The following is a 15031-nucleotide window of genomic DNA, read 5'->3' as shown; positions in this document are numbered from 1 at the left end:
GCACACCCCAAAGCAGCATGCTGGGGCCAGGGAATGGAAGTAATCCTCTGGCACGGCAATATGATCATTTTCCTTTTCTTCCGCTGATCCAGCCCTGAGGTCTAGACAGGAAAAGGCACGCAGGGCAGGAAGGAGGGCTCCATGTGAGGGAGACAGGGAAGCAGGGAAAAGCCAGCTTTTACGGGAGAAAGGCAGCCCTGTCTGAATCGCACGTCTCAGAGGAGCCAGGCACAGGCTTAATTAAGTGGCAGGAAGTCTTGCAAGGAGGCACCCGGGGAGGAAGCGATGCTGTCAGGCTCTGCGCGGCCAGCCAGTGCCTGCTGTATAGGCAGATTCGCCTTCCCCGAGGCGATGCTGGCTTTGTAGCCCCTTGGACAGCTCTTGGTCATTGGCCCCAATCTTATGGGGGTGACTTTCTTCTCAGCAGAGACCCTCAGGGATTCTGAGGAATTCAGAAAGAAGCAATCTTTCCTACATACTCAGCCATCGTTCAGCATGTTTCCACCCCACCATAGTGACATCCAGATCGAGTTCAGCAGAATGTGTGTCTTCTATAGAATGTTAATTGGTGTTCCAGGAAAAGAAGGACTCCTTCATCAAACTGAGACACCTGGGTAAAAAAAGATAATAACTGCAGGACTTCTCAGAGACTTTAGTTTGACCGGAGGCTCTCCAAAAGAACTGGTTTTCAACCATATTTGACAAAAGAATTCTTTTTCTCGAGGGACACATGTTTTATCTCCCTTGGAATGCAGTTCTAAAAATGTGATATTATGGGGCACGTGTGGACTCAGGGCTTCATGTGTGGTCACAATTCATGTGCCTTTTCTCATGTGGCTGCCTGCCTCCTGCAGGCCCCTGCCTGGCTACAGCCATCTAGAGAAGGCATTGAGATTTATCCAGGAGACATCCTGGAAGCTTTCCTCCCGGCAGTAATGGCACACACCCTTCTGTTCAAATGGATTAACATTCCTGGCTTTGGGGGCAGGAACCAGTCCACACACCCCTGTGCAAGAAGGGAGAGGCCTCTGACAGTTTTCCTACAACCAAATTTATTGAGCACATACTGTAGGCCCCATACCTATGTGGATGGTGCAAATATAAAACCAAACCTCGCCCATCCAGAGCTTGGGCCATTCCTGATTATCATCCTTTCAGAACCTACAGCAGGCAGCATACCTGCCAGCGGGAGGGCTCTATATCTTTATCTCAGATGCATTTTCATTTTAGTATGGAATCTACAGAAAAGCATATGGCAGACCAGAGGGCGTGGGTGGAGGCACCACCTTCTTGGCACTTTGCCCTTCACACCTTGTTGGTGCATACCCCTTAACACCCCCCCCCAGTGCTCTTGCAGGGGTCAGGGATGTTCTTGGGGTGGTGGTTTCTCTTGGGGCAGAGGGATAGCAGGGGCACCTAGAGGGCGCTGTAAATCAGGGTGCTGTGTCTCACTGATCTCCCAGCTGGGCAGCAATGCCTGGGTGCCCCAGTTAATAGGCATGTGATGATAACGTTAGTGGTACGGTGAATAACTAATATTATCATAGCGACTGGGCTTTCAGTGATGCAGTCATGCCAGAGGCTTTCTAAACGATCCTCCCCCCGACCCTTATACCAACACGGGAGGGTAGGTATCCTGTCACTATTTTACAGACGAGAAAACCGGACACAGGGAGGTGACCTAACTGGCCTGTGGTCCCACAGCTAGTAAGCAGCAGGGTTGGGATTCAAACATAGGTCTTTAGAGCCATGCTCTTACCAGTACCGCCCGCCACTGCCCCCACCTGGCGGTCCCAGTCACCACAGTTCTCCAGCAGCTGCCGCCACCTGGGGATTCTCTGCACAAAGCCCTGGGGAGTTTTGGAGAGGCCTGCATAGAATCGTGGAGGTTTTAACTTTGCATGTGTTTATTTAGAATGTACGAACTGTGCTGCTACTTACCTCAAGAAAAAGATCTGAAAATCTCTGTCTATGATTATGACACCTTTACCCGTGATGAAAAGGTGGGAGAAACCATCATTGATCTGGAAAACCGATTCCTCTCCCGTTTTGGGTCCCACTGCGGCATACCTGAGCAGTACTGTGTGTAAGTTGCCTGGGCACAAATGTAGACCGTTTGCTCCATCGACATCAGTACGTGGGGAAGCCTTGGTTCTCTACACAGTGTCTGTCTTCACTGAGCCACTGCTCCTCTGAGTGTTTTTACTAAAGGGATTATCTGCGGGAGAACAGGGCCATAGCATTGCCGTGCCCTCCCCCCGACCCCTGATCAGTTTTGTGATGGCCGTCTTGCCCCCAAGTGCTGTTTGGCATCTTCGCACAGCGTCTAATGAGCTACAGCTTGAAGTTTATGTTTATGAGCTTGTCTGTTGTGATTACTGTAAGCAGGCCCCTCATTTTTATGGAGGAGGAAATTGCGGGGAGCTGGGAAAGGATCCATTGGCTGAGGCCAGAGTAACTGTGGACTTGGGGCCAGAAATAGATTTCTAGACAAGAGCCAGAGGGTAGAGCACACTCCCTGCTCCCTCGTTACGTGGGCACGCCTGTGAGTACTGGGAGTATGTGCGTATGAAGCCAAGAAGGACCTGTGTGCCCCGCAGTAACTCTGGGTGTGGAATGTTCTTTACAGTTCTGGCGTAAACACCTGGCGGGATCAGTTGAAACCAACACAGTTGCTTCAGAATGTAGCCAGATACAAAGGCTTCCCACCACCCATCCTTTCCGAAGATGGAAGCAGAATCAGATATGGAGGGCGGGACTACAGTTTGGATGAATTTGGTAAGTACATAACCACAGACCAGCTGGTTACAAAGTGTAATAGCCCATCTCTTTGGGGTGGGGGGAGGGGCAGAGCCGTGCCCTAGATATACCACAGGAGACTCTGCACACATGAGTATCTAACAAAAGCCCCATTATAGCCCAGCTCTGCTGTCTTGTCAAGTGTCAAAGTACACACATTTTCTTGTCTGTCTTATGTTTCACTTGACCTTTTTTAGGTCATAGCCATTGGAGCTTTGAACACAAAGTTCTAGTAATTAACTACTTTATGTAATGCATAATTAGTTCATAATTTAGCTTCAAAGTGCTCATGTGGTAGTGAGACCCTTTCTCTCCCAGGCTTAGTCCATCGTTCTTCCAGCCCTTCTCTGAGAAGGCCCAAGGATATGGGGGGGAGGGTTTGAAGAATCTTCTGAGTTCACGTCTGGCCCATGTCTGAGCTTGGGGTCTTGCTCTTTCTCCAGCAGTAATTTATAATACAATCTGTCCTGACACATGGCCAGCTAGCTGCACTACGACAAAGCTTGAAATAAGCTTAACAGCGTAAGAGCTGCGGGGTTACTCAGTGTTGCGTAGGGAGGGGGGCTTCCCGGAGCTTGCCTTGGAGGGCGTCCTTGGAGGATCTCCAGGGAGGGCTGAGTACAGACCCCTGGGAGTACTGTTGCTTTCCCGATCTTCAGCTCTTTATTGTCGACACGGCAAGAAACTATGTTTTGTCCTTCCCTTCCATTTGAGGAGGACTTAGTACCAGGGAAGATGAGCTGCTTAGGAGATGTTGATGTGGTGTCAACATGAGAACTTGCAAAAGGGACTGGGAATTAACTGGCAAGCCATGTGGCCTCATCGTTAAGAGTGCCCCCAGATAACTCCCCCAAAACTGTCTCAGTCACAAGGCCCATTCCAGTTAATCTTGTTACCTAACAAATCACCCCAAAACTTAGCGGCTGAAAAACACCCATTTCATTTTGCTTAGTTTTGCAGGTCAGGAACTGAGGAAGGGCTCACTGGGCACGTCTCACCTGGGCGGGCCGTGTGGTTCACTGCTATCAGACGTTGGGGGCAGGGGAGGCTGCAGTCATCCCGAGACTTGACAAAGCTGGGTGTTGAGGATGGCCTGTATGCACGGCCGGCAGCTGCTGCTGGCTCTTGGCTGGGGCTAACAATCAGAATATCCCCTCAGGCCCTTCCAGAAGGGCAGTCTCCAGATACTCATGCTCCATATGTGGCAGGTGGCTTCCCTTCAAGGACCAGCAGAAGCTACGCGGACTTGCGGGCCTTGCCTGAGAAGTCACACGGCATTCTTCCTCCACACTTGAGTGCTCAGATAGGTCTCCAGATTCACAGGAAGAGGACAGGGACTCCACCTCTCCATGGGAGAAGTGTCCGAGAATTCAAGGGCTGATTGTAAAATGCCACAGTAATGCTAGCCTCTATAACAACTAAACTTTCACATGTCACATGTCAGTGGCTTAAAACAGTAGTTTATTTCTCTGAAATTCACTCGGTATTCCAACAGGCAGCAGTTCATCACAGACCCAGGCCCTTCCGTCTTGCGGCTCTGCTCTTCAACTCAGGCACCTGAAGTTGCTGTTCCTTCTGCATCCAAAAGGGAACAGCACCTAGAATATCTTTCATGAGAGGGTTTTATGTGCCAGGTCTGGAAGTAATACATATGTCACTTCTGTGTTACTTTTGAGCCCGACTAGATCGTGTGTCCACACCTAACTGCAAGGGAGGCTGGGAAACAGACTCTGGCTGTGAAACAGAATCTGGCTGCCTCTGCCAGAAAAGTAAACAGAGGCTGCTTTCATGGACACATTCTGGTGTGTTCTGGCCCCTTTGCTATTGGCAGCTCCCAAGTCAACTGTGAGCCTGGTTGGGGCAGGGCCCATAGTCAAGAGCTGTTTCTATCCATGAGTCCTTCACAGATCCAAGTTCGCACACTAGCCCTGCTTGCCCAGTTCGCCCTTCTGGGATGAAGGGTTGCATGCCCCTCCAGGCAATCTGGTTGAACGGTTTGCAGATGCCCATCCCTGTCAATGCCATTTTCCATTCCAGAAGCCAACAAAATCCTGCACCAGCACCTCGGGGCCCCTGATGAGCGTCTTGCCCTTCATATCCTCAGGACTCAGGGACTGGTCCCTGAGCATGTGGAAACCAGGACTTTGCACAGCACGTTCCAGCCCAACATCTCCCAGGTAAGAGCATTCTCCCTGTGAAAACCCATCATCCACATCGCAAACACTGTGGCAGGAGCTGACCCACATGTGCCTCTTCTCTTTCAGACACTTTTAGATAGACAAGAAATAGAAAAGCAACTCAGTTTAGCTTTATTCCAAAGGGGCATTATTTTAAGAATTTCCAAGTAATTCACTAAATCCAGGCAGGAGAGTGACTATGGCTCAGAACAACCTTGGACCAGGATCTCTCCCCTCTCTTGTCTGTTTCTCTCTCTCATTCTGTTCGTCTGTGCTCTTCCTGTGGTCACCTTTCTATGTATCAGAATGTGATAGAGCGTTTCTAAGGTTTTTATGTAGCCCCATCTACTTCCAAATACCTTGGCCCAACTGTCCACGGCGTGGGGAAGCACTGTGCTAGGCCCCACTTGGGTGAGATGGTACTGAGACCTCAGAGCCAGGGAGGAAGCTGGGCCACAGTGCGCCAGGCGGCTCATCACAGGGGCCACGTGGATAGTGATGAGGGAGGGTCTTGCCATTGTTTGGGTCTTTCCTTTGAAAGTGCCATGTTGTAAGTCTTTTTTTTATAAATTAAATACCATTTTACATTATTTTGATTTCCTATTTGGAGGTGAGTGGAGAAACCCTTCGTTGTCACAAAATCAGGACTGATAATAAGTAGGCAATGTGATAGAGTTCTGAGTGAAGGATCCAAGTTCCAAGTCATTATAAGAGGGTGCATGTGCGTGTGTTGGGGGTTGTGTTAGCAATGGGACATTCAGACAATGATAGAGGTGGGCACATGCAGCCGTCAGAGACTCCTGGTGAGAGTGGGAAGTGGGTGGCCTAAAGGACAGTGAAGACAGATTATTTATCTCGGTTTGCTCCTCTGCTCTCCTTTGTCACTTTCCATATAGATAGCACATAGGCAGGCCTGAAGAAACAGTTTCACCTAGAAAATCTGAAAGAAAGTTATAGTCTCTGCTACTCATAATACAACTTAATTTCTTTTTTCATTTTTTAACGATTCAGGGGAAACTTCAGATGTGGGTAGATGTTTTCCCTAAGAGTTTGGGACCACCAGGCCCTCCTTTCAACATCACCCCCAGGAAAGCCAAAAAGTAAGTAGTCTTGAGAGCCAGCTACATTGGACTGGGGCCGTGGTGGAAGACCAGAGAAAAAAGCACCTTCAAAACATGCTCTTTGCAGATACTACCTGCGTGTGATCATCTGGAATACCAAGGACGTTCTCTTGGACGAGAAGAGCATCACAGGAGAGGAAATGAGTGACATCTATGTCAAAGGGTAAGGTTAGATGCTCACTTGGCTTTGACGGAAAAGGAATGGGCAGCAGCATTATTCAAGGTGTCCTCTCTAGGATCCTTGGTCAGAGGAAGCTGTTTCTTTAATCTGCTTAGGGAGCTCCAGCGACATACAGAGAAATCTGTATGAATCTTGTTTATAAGCAGACGTATCAAATGACTATTAGCACTGATACATATTTCTACATCTCTTGTAAAGTGAGTTCAGTTTATTATCAGCCTTGTTTTTTCTTTTTAGTCATGCAGTTCATTTTATTCCTTTATGATACCTTGAGTAGCCCTAGAAACACAAGGAAGGCTTTTTAATATTTCAGTTTCTGTATATTTTGCTACCAGCAGCTAATGTCCATGGAAAAGAGGAAACTAGAGCATATTAAAAAAAATAATAATAAATAACCAACTTTGATTCCACCATTTATGGAATGCCTGCATCCCACATGTGAAGCATCAGAGCCGTTCATCATCCTCTTCCTTGTATCATCGATTACCGTAATCCATGTTGGTGTTAGTTTCACATTCTGTCCCCACCAAAGAGGTTGTGTACAGAATGGCATAGCGATGAAAATGCCGGTCTCTGGAGCCACACTACCTGGGTTGAAATCCTGGTAACTTTCCCTACCAGGTGGGCCAGTGAGCTCGCAGTTTCCCATCTGCAGATAGTACCTGCTGCTCTGGGATATTCAGAATATTAAGTAACTCAAAGCATTTGGGGCAGTGCCTGGCAGACAGTAAACACTATGTGTATCAGGGTTCTCTAGGGAGACAATGAGTAGTGTGTGTGTGTGTGTGTGTGTGTGTGTAGAGGGAGAACGAGAGAGCAAGAGAGAAAGTGTGTATTTTAAGGATTTGGTGCACATGATTCTGGAGGCTGAGAAGTCCCTGGTTCTGCCCCCTGGAACCTGGAGGCTTAGGAAAGTGAGAGGTGTCATAGAGGCTGACTCCTCCTTCCTCTGCCTTTTGTTCTAGTCAGGCCTTCAGCAGATTGGATGAGGGCCACCCACACTGGGGAGGGCAGTCTACTCCACGCAGTCCACCAGTTCAGATTCTGATTTCATCTAGAAGCACCCTCACAGACGTACTCCGAATAATGTGTCATCTGGGCAGCCTATGGCCAGTCACACTAACGCCGCACATGAACTATCCCACTGTGCGTGTGTTAGCTAGTAGGATTACTAATCCAGAGACCAACTTTGGTTCTTTGATATGTAAAAGATAAGATTTGTTGAAATTTAATATATTCATAAAGTCATAACAAAGTTTCACTTTTGATCCCAAGTGGCCTTCAATCAAAACTTTGTTGAAGACATAATTACTATCATTTGGGTTCACTGTAAACAGGGAATGTTTCATCAAGTTCTTCATTATTCTTTCTCATTTCAGGATCTTATTACCATTCCCCAAGGAAAACTAATCCTAGCTAATTATATATATGCAAATTTATTTGACTGTCATAAGCATTATTTTTTTTTTTTTCAAATCAGAGAAACTCAAGGAATACTGGACTGAGAGAAAACTCGAATCAAAGAATAAAAGCACAACCTAAAGTACCATGTCCTGTTTGGAATTAAAATCTAAATGCTGTATGTGAAGATGAATCATGCATCAGTAGTATCCCTAACACCACCACATGCTGATACACATGGTGTATTCCTAACCCTAATACGCACGGTGCTTACTGTCTGCCACAGGGTAACGGGCAGCTAGGACACTTCACGTGTGGGAGGTATACAAAGTCGTACATGTGCATACGCAAATACAGAAAGCTAACTCGTCTTAAAATAATGTGAAAAGATTGATATTTAGAATTAAGTAAAAAAGATTCAGGAGAGAAAAAGAGGGAGGAGCTTCATGGGGTGAGCGGTCTGGGGAAGGAGGATGGTGGCACTTTGGGGATCATGTCAAGGAGGTGAAGTCACCAAGGTCCTACCCAAAGAGTGTAAACTCTCTTCCTCGAGTTAATTTAAAAGGTTAAAAGTGAAGAGCTTAATCTTTCAACTAAGCTAGCTAATTAGTTAATTAACTAGCAAGGACAACTATTGTAGTTAATTGTTATTAATACCACTATTAACAATAGGATCTAATGTTAGCATGTGACTTTCTGGTACTCTCTATGGTCCTTTGAGGCAGAAGACTAGCCCTGGACTTTGGAGTCAGACCAACCAGGGCTTCAGAATTCTTTTATATTTATATATATATATATATATTTTTTTTTCAGTGTAACAGTATTCATTGTTTTTGCACCACACCCATTGCTCCATGCAATCCATGCCCTCTCCAATACCCACCACCTGGTTCCCCCAACCTCCCACCCCCCACCCCTTCAAAACCCTCAGATTGTTTTTCACAGTCCGTAGTCTCTCATGGTTCACCTCCACTTCCAATTTCCCTCAATTCTTAATACTTAATTCTGTCCATTAATGGCTATATGCCCCTGTGGAAGTTATTCTGTCTGGACCTCGTTTTCACATCTGTAAAATGGAGCAAGCTACATAGTTGTTGGGAAGAATAAAACAAGGCATGCTGAGTATGGCAGATGATCAGTAACACAACCAGGGATTTTGCCCTTTCCATTCTGGCCCTTCTAAGCCACAGCCTTCCACTCTCATGTTGACGAGGGGAAGGGATTACATATCGTTAACTTCATCTGCAGGTGGGAGAGGAAGCCCAGAATAGTAAGTGGCAGAGTGTGTTCATAGCCAGGCCTGCCTCCTACTGAGAATCTCTTTGGGGCGGGGGGGGGTGTTTGTCCAGGTATCAGTCTTTTTTAAAAACTCCACTACGGTTGATTGCAGCAGGATTCTCATGCCCTCTGCCCAGTCTAAAATCAAGCAGTCTCCTAGTTCCCAAACAGAACCCTTCCCAATAGTAGGCAGATGTGACATTAGCAACTTCCCCCACACGTTCGTTCATTCATTCCTTCAATAGCCCTACTCCCTGCCAGGCACAAGCCACAAGAAACTTTTCAAATGTCAAAAGTTAAGATGTTAAATTGTTTATGGAAATGAATTTTCATTGAGATGCGCATGGAAATAACAGCTTACATCTCCTTTGCTAGTCTCATTAATGTGATCATAGTGAATTTAAGAATAATAAAAAAAGGAAGTCGTAGGATGACTTGAATCATGCCTGTTTTGTTTGCTTAAGTAAAACATGGAAGAGGAAATGCTAAATTTTTTAACTAACTCATATTCATTAAGCCTATCAGCAGTGATGACAGCCACTGATGAGTTATAGGTAGGAAGACTAGCATCGTAGCCAGCAAGCTTCAGCGTTCCCAGAATAGAAGCTAAGTTGTTGATATTTTCCAGAAAATGTCACCTTATCCCTGCTAACTAAAGTCTAAAGGGTTTCCTGCTTTGGCTTGAGAGGAATTCTATTTTATTTGGCTACAACCTGTGTTGGATGCAACAGAGCACCCCCCTTCATAAATCACCCCCAGCTCCCTACATAACTGGAACCTGCCCAAGAAAAGTGCATTAATTCTCCTGCCCTTCATTCCCCTAATCACTGCACAATTTTGCGGCTAGATTACTTGTCAATCACATGAAGCTAAACTCTGTTTGCTTCTGCTTTTCAGCTGGATTCCTGGCAATGAAGAAAACAAACAGAAAACAGATGTCCATTACAGGTCCTTGGATGGTGAAGGGAATTTTAACTGGAGATTTGTTTTCCCATTTGACTACCTCCCAGCGGAACAACTCTGTATTGTTGCTAAAAAAGTGAGTTCTGATCTATGCCCACGGGAAGCGGGTGTCATGGGTCCACCTTAAAAGATATGGGAAAAGTAGGAGCTGCCAGCACCTCCAAGGTCATTAGCCCGGCTCCCCCTTGAGGAGATGGGGAATCTGAGACCCACAGATGTGCAGATACTTGCCTAGGGTCACAAAGCTAAGACAGCTCTTTGTGCAATTCAGAAAGATCAGAAACACCACTGCCGCTGCCTAACAGGTGGGCAGCAGGGTAAAGGACCTAATAAAGGGTCGACCTGAGGATGCTGTGTTCATATATGCAAATACCCGAGTGTTTTTATGTCAGAGGGAGACTGATTTCTTCCCCTAAGCAGCACTGTTTGACTCATTAACCAAATAGAGGCAAGATATTTAGGTGAAATTTCCTTTTCACCTTCTTTATTAAACCTCAGCATCTCCTTTACCTCCTTCAGAAGCACTTTCATCAAGGGTCAAGGCGCTCATGGTCTTAATTAGTAAGACTCTAGTTACAGAACTCGACTGAAATTGGCTTATACCCCAAAAAAGTGATTTATTGGTTCACATTACTAAAAAGTCCAGGGTTGGCAGGTTCAAGATTGAACTGTCATCTTTAGGAATTGCTCTCATTTTCTCCACCCCCTCTCTGCCCTTTCCCATGGACCTCATTCCCTGGTGAGGCAAGATGGCTGCCCGCAGCCTAGCCTACCTCTTGCCCTCCCAGCATCCTCAGCAGAAATAGAAGAATCAACCCCCAATGGTGCCAACCAGAGTTCTGGAATTGGGCCTCTATGTCTCTCTCTGTTTGGGGTCACGTTCCCATTCCGGAACCAACCAACGTGGCCTGGGGATGCAGTGCTAGGACTGGCCCAGCTCTGGAGTTCGAAACAGAATCATTTCTTCTCAGAGTGCATAGGAGGAAAGTCCCCAGGGAAAATCTGATGCTTTTGCCCCAAAAGGGGGGCCTGAATATCAGCAGACAATAATGAGAGATGCCTTTTATAGATCCCCTATCCCATTCCTGCTCCCCACATTCTGTAAATCTTTTCTAGCTATGCCTGCTCACCTCCTCTCCCTAGACCTCATCAGAATTCACCTGCCTTATGTCCCACCTAGCCAGACCCTACCCTCTGCTGGCGCTACTCAGTGCTGCTGGTGTAGGGAGCGCTTTTCCGTGCCAAGTGAGATAAATGCCTTCAAAGGGCACTTTCTAGAACACAGAGGCCCAACCTGATGTCAAATCACACACATTTCCAGATGGTGAGGCAGACTGGCAAGAAGGGGACGGCCTTTCCTACCTACTCACATTTAGTGTTGGATGTCTCAGTGCCCTGTGTGCCGCTGCGGGAGCATGACCCCACATGGGACAGTTAATGAGGCCAACCAACACCAGAATGGGCTACCTAGTCCCTCAGAGCCAACATTTCTGGGATGTCATCTGAAGAACAAGAAACAAAGCACCTGGGTGGCTCAGTTGGTTAAACATCTGACTCGATTTTGGCTCAGGTCATGATGTCAGGGTGATGAAATCGAGCCCCATCAGGCTTGCTCTGGGCATGGAGCCTGCTTGGATTCTCTCTCCCCCTCCTCTAAAAAAAAAAAAGAAAAAAGAAAAAAACAAGAAACAACCCAACCATCCTTCTTTGAATTCATGAAATACTGGGGGAATCCCATTCTGCTGGAGCCTGAGGCATGCAGGAGTAATTAGGCTGTGGAGGTGTTACTCTGTTGGGCTAATATTGTTCAGAGGCAGAGACCAGAGGTGAGAACTTGGTGGACCCTTACCCAGCCCTCCCTCCACCTAACTTCAGAATGAGGAATCGGTGGGTCTGGGTTGACCAGAGCATGTAAAACACAGCAATATTTTCAAAAGCCAAAAATATCAGGACATTTTAAATCTGCTGATAAGAGTGAAAGCTGATCCCCAGTCTCCTCACCCCCATGAGTGAAAGGAGTGTGCTCAAACATCCATGGCGGGGGTGTGGAAGGTCACTGAGCAAATGTGACACCCCAGCAGGTGTTAGTGTGGGTGGGCTGGCCTAGAACAGCTTGGCTTTGGGAGGTTAGTCGGAGCTGGCCCTAGTGGTCTGGGGTGGGGGACCCACAGATCGAACTCTCCAAACCACAGGAGTGGCAGCAGGGAGTCACACCGTTAGGAACATGGCAGGCCGGAAACCTTCTGTTTGGGAATTGCCTGGGCCAACCTTTCTGTCACCCAGCTGGTGGCCTTGAGATTTCCTGGGCAGCCTTGCTACCCTCCATATCATGGGCCGGAGGGTGGAGGGAAGGGGGAGGGGTTGTTAGAGGGATTGTGGAAGAGAACGAAGGCCCCGTGCCCTGATGCTAGGGTTTCAAGGGACCCAAGGGTAAGGTTTCAAAGTCCAGTAATCCATGTCACTTGGTTTTTTTTCTCTTGTCATTTTAGGAGCATTTCTGGAGTATTGACCAAACCGAATTCCGGGTCCCACCCAGACTCATCATTCAGATATGGGATAATGACAAGTTTTCTCTGGATGACTATTTGGGTAGGGCTTACATTTGGATACTTTCCTCTAAGAAATTTTACTTGGAATTAGTGAAATCAATTAAAATCTGAGTCAGTGATTTAAATCACCAGTACCATGGGTAATTAGGGGTTGGGCTGTACTCACTGCCCCCATGTCCTCTGGGCAGTGTGGCCTGCCTGCTTGCTGTCTCAAGCCCTCTGAAAACGGCACAGTGAACGTCTCTCTTTTCAGCAGGCCCCATCCGCATTCAAGGGCCCCCGAGGAGGCTCTTATACCAGCTCCGGTCTTGCCTTGAACACTCAAAGTCTATATCCACAAGGGAATGCCTCAGCCTTGACTCCACAGCCAGACTACCCACGCTGCCTCCACAGCACATCAGAACTGGCTTCCTCTTCCACGCTACTCTCAATCCCCTAATGTCACCAGCCCTTGTTCTTTCACCGGGGTCCATCCTCCTCGGTGGTTAAAGGCACTTATTAAACACCCCCCACCTTGGGCCCTTCCCTTTCTTGGTACGCATGCCCCAAGACCACCACAATAACATAATGCTCTTCTGAATTCCCCTCTCCCAGGCCCTGGGTCTGCTTTGTTTTTCCCTCCCACTCTTTAAATGCAGGTCTTTGCCTTCCCTAGAGTTCCCTGGCTTTCCCCCGCAACCCCTCATCAGTCTACTGCCTTCCTCAGTTGAAGGTAAAAAAGCTTCACTGTTCACCTCTCAGCAAGATATGACTCCTAAATAAGCACAGGTAGCCAGAGCGCCCACAGTGCCTCTGTTCAGGGTAGCTTGAGACTGCTCTGAGCACATTTCAAGTCTGCCTTCGGCAGATGTCTAATCTATAGATATTTAATTCTTTTGAGCTTGTAGAAGAGCTCTGTTTATATTTGTATCTTTGAGAAATAAACCACATCACCCTCTGAGACGCAGAGCAGTGGACAGACATTTCTTCTACCACTTTCCATCCTATCCAGAAGGAATTTTAAATGTCTACCAGGATCCCTTTCTCTAACTCACCCATCACCTGCTTGAAATCACTGTCTGCCTCTCCCCTGACAAGAACATTCTGTTCACTTGTGAACAATGGCTGATCCATTGAGGCTTATTTGGGTCTGTCTCCTTGGCTAGGTTTCCTGGAACTTGACTTGCATCGTACCATCATTCCAGCAAAATCATCAGAGAAATGCAATTTGGACATGATTCCAGACCTCAAAGCCATGAACCCCCTGAAGGCAAAAACCGCCTCACTATTTGAGCAGAAGTCCATGAAAGGCTGGTGGCCGTGCTATGCAGATAAAGATGGCTCCCGTGTGATGGCGGTAGGACTGTTTCCCAGTTCGGGTCATTCATTCCTTTTGTCATATAGGCTCTGCCAGATAAGGAAGTGTTAAATTGGAGAGACCTTAAGTTACAGGAATGGTTTGTACTGGGATCCCAGGGGAAGGTGGTGGGTGCTGTGAGCATTTGTGTGGGTTCGTATGGAAGGTGGAGAGATTGGAATGGTGGAAAAGCTGCGAGCCCAGGCGGCTACATGGTATTTCCTGAGGACCCTCCGTCATCGGGAAGGCTGAGTTACCCTGAGCTTTTGGTACAATTCAGTACAGAAAAAGGAACTTCAAATTCCAACTCTTCCTGTTAAAAACTATAAATTTAAGAAGGTGGAGGAAGCAGGGAGCCGTGACATCCACTGGACACAAAGGCTGAAACTTATAAGCAAGTTGAGAGAACTCCCAGGTAGACTATGATAGAGAAGCAGAAGTCCGGGTCGCCGTGCCAGGTCAGAGAAGAGGACCTCATTCATCATGTACTGTTGCTACTGCTAACAGCTAACATCCTAGAGCACTCATTAGGAGCCCGGCAACATGCTAAGTGCCTCACATTCATAATCATGGTTTTGAAAACAACTTTGAGGTATAATTTACACAGAATAAATTGCATCTACTTAAAGTGCACAATTCCATGAGTTTTGACTGATACACTTCTGAGACCACCACCTGAACCAAGATCCAGAACATTCCCATTGCTCCAAAAGTTTCTTTGTGCCCTTTGTAGTCTACTCTTCTCTCCACTCCTGACCCAGGAAACCATTTATCTACCACTACAAAGTAGTTATACATAATCTCATTTAGTTGTACTGACAATTCCAGAAAGGAGACATTATCTCCACTTTGTAGATTCAAGAAACAGGCTGGGGGTAGAACATTAAAAAATATTTTAACTAAAGCATACTTAACATATAAATTTTTTACTTAAAAAATAAAACTACTACGGAACTAGGTAAAATAAAAAACCAACCCCCAAAACAGACTGGAAGGGATGTAGCAACTTGCCACTGTCAGACCCCTCACTTTGTCCGACTCGTCAGCAGAGGAAGTCCTCTGGCTCCACCACCGAGGCAGCTGTCAGGGGTGGGGTCCTCAGACTGTTGGTGACCTAGTGGGCATTCCAGGGTCCAGAAGGCCTGTGACAAGTCTGGCCATAAAAGTGGGCAACTTTTAGACCTCTTTGGGCCTCAGCATTCTCGAGTACACATGAGGGTCATCAC

General features: G+C 46.9%; 1 protein-coding gene across 4 annotated transcripts in view; it reads left to right on the top strand.

Moving 5' to 3' along the window:
- The window catches only part of MYOF (myoferlin), a 159033-nt gene that overhangs the window by 140887 nt on the left and 3115 nt on the right, over positions 1 to 15031 (top strand). For all 4 annotated transcript variants that reach the window (XM_044240117.1, XM_044240116.1, XM_044240119.1 and 1 more), the window contains 8 exons: positions 1916 to 2086; positions 2630 to 2778; positions 4837 to 4976; positions 5988 to 6076; positions 6165 to 6260; positions 9855 to 9996; positions 12410 to 12509; positions 13615 to 13805. In XM_044240117.1, coding sequence (XP_044096052.1) covers positions 1916 to 2086; positions 2630 to 2778; positions 4837 to 4976; positions 5988 to 6076; positions 6165 to 6260; positions 9855 to 9996; positions 12410 to 12509; positions 13615 to 13805 — 1078 coding nt within the window. The remainder of the gene's footprint in view (positions 1 to 1915; positions 2087 to 2629; positions 2779 to 4836; positions 4977 to 5987; positions 6077 to 6164; positions 6261 to 9854; positions 9997 to 12409; positions 12510 to 13614; positions 13806 to 15031) is intronic.

The sequence above is a fragment of the Neovison vison genome, chromosome 2 (genome assembly GCF_020171115.1).
Source record: "Neovison vison isolate M4711 chromosome 2, ASM_NN_V1, whole genome shotgun sequence".
NCBI classification, from domain to species: Eukaryota; Metazoa; Chordata; class Mammalia; order Carnivora; family Mustelidae; genus Neogale; species Neogale vison.
Note: the sequence above shows the minus strand (reverse complement) of the source record. Positions and strands in the feature narration are given on the sequence as shown.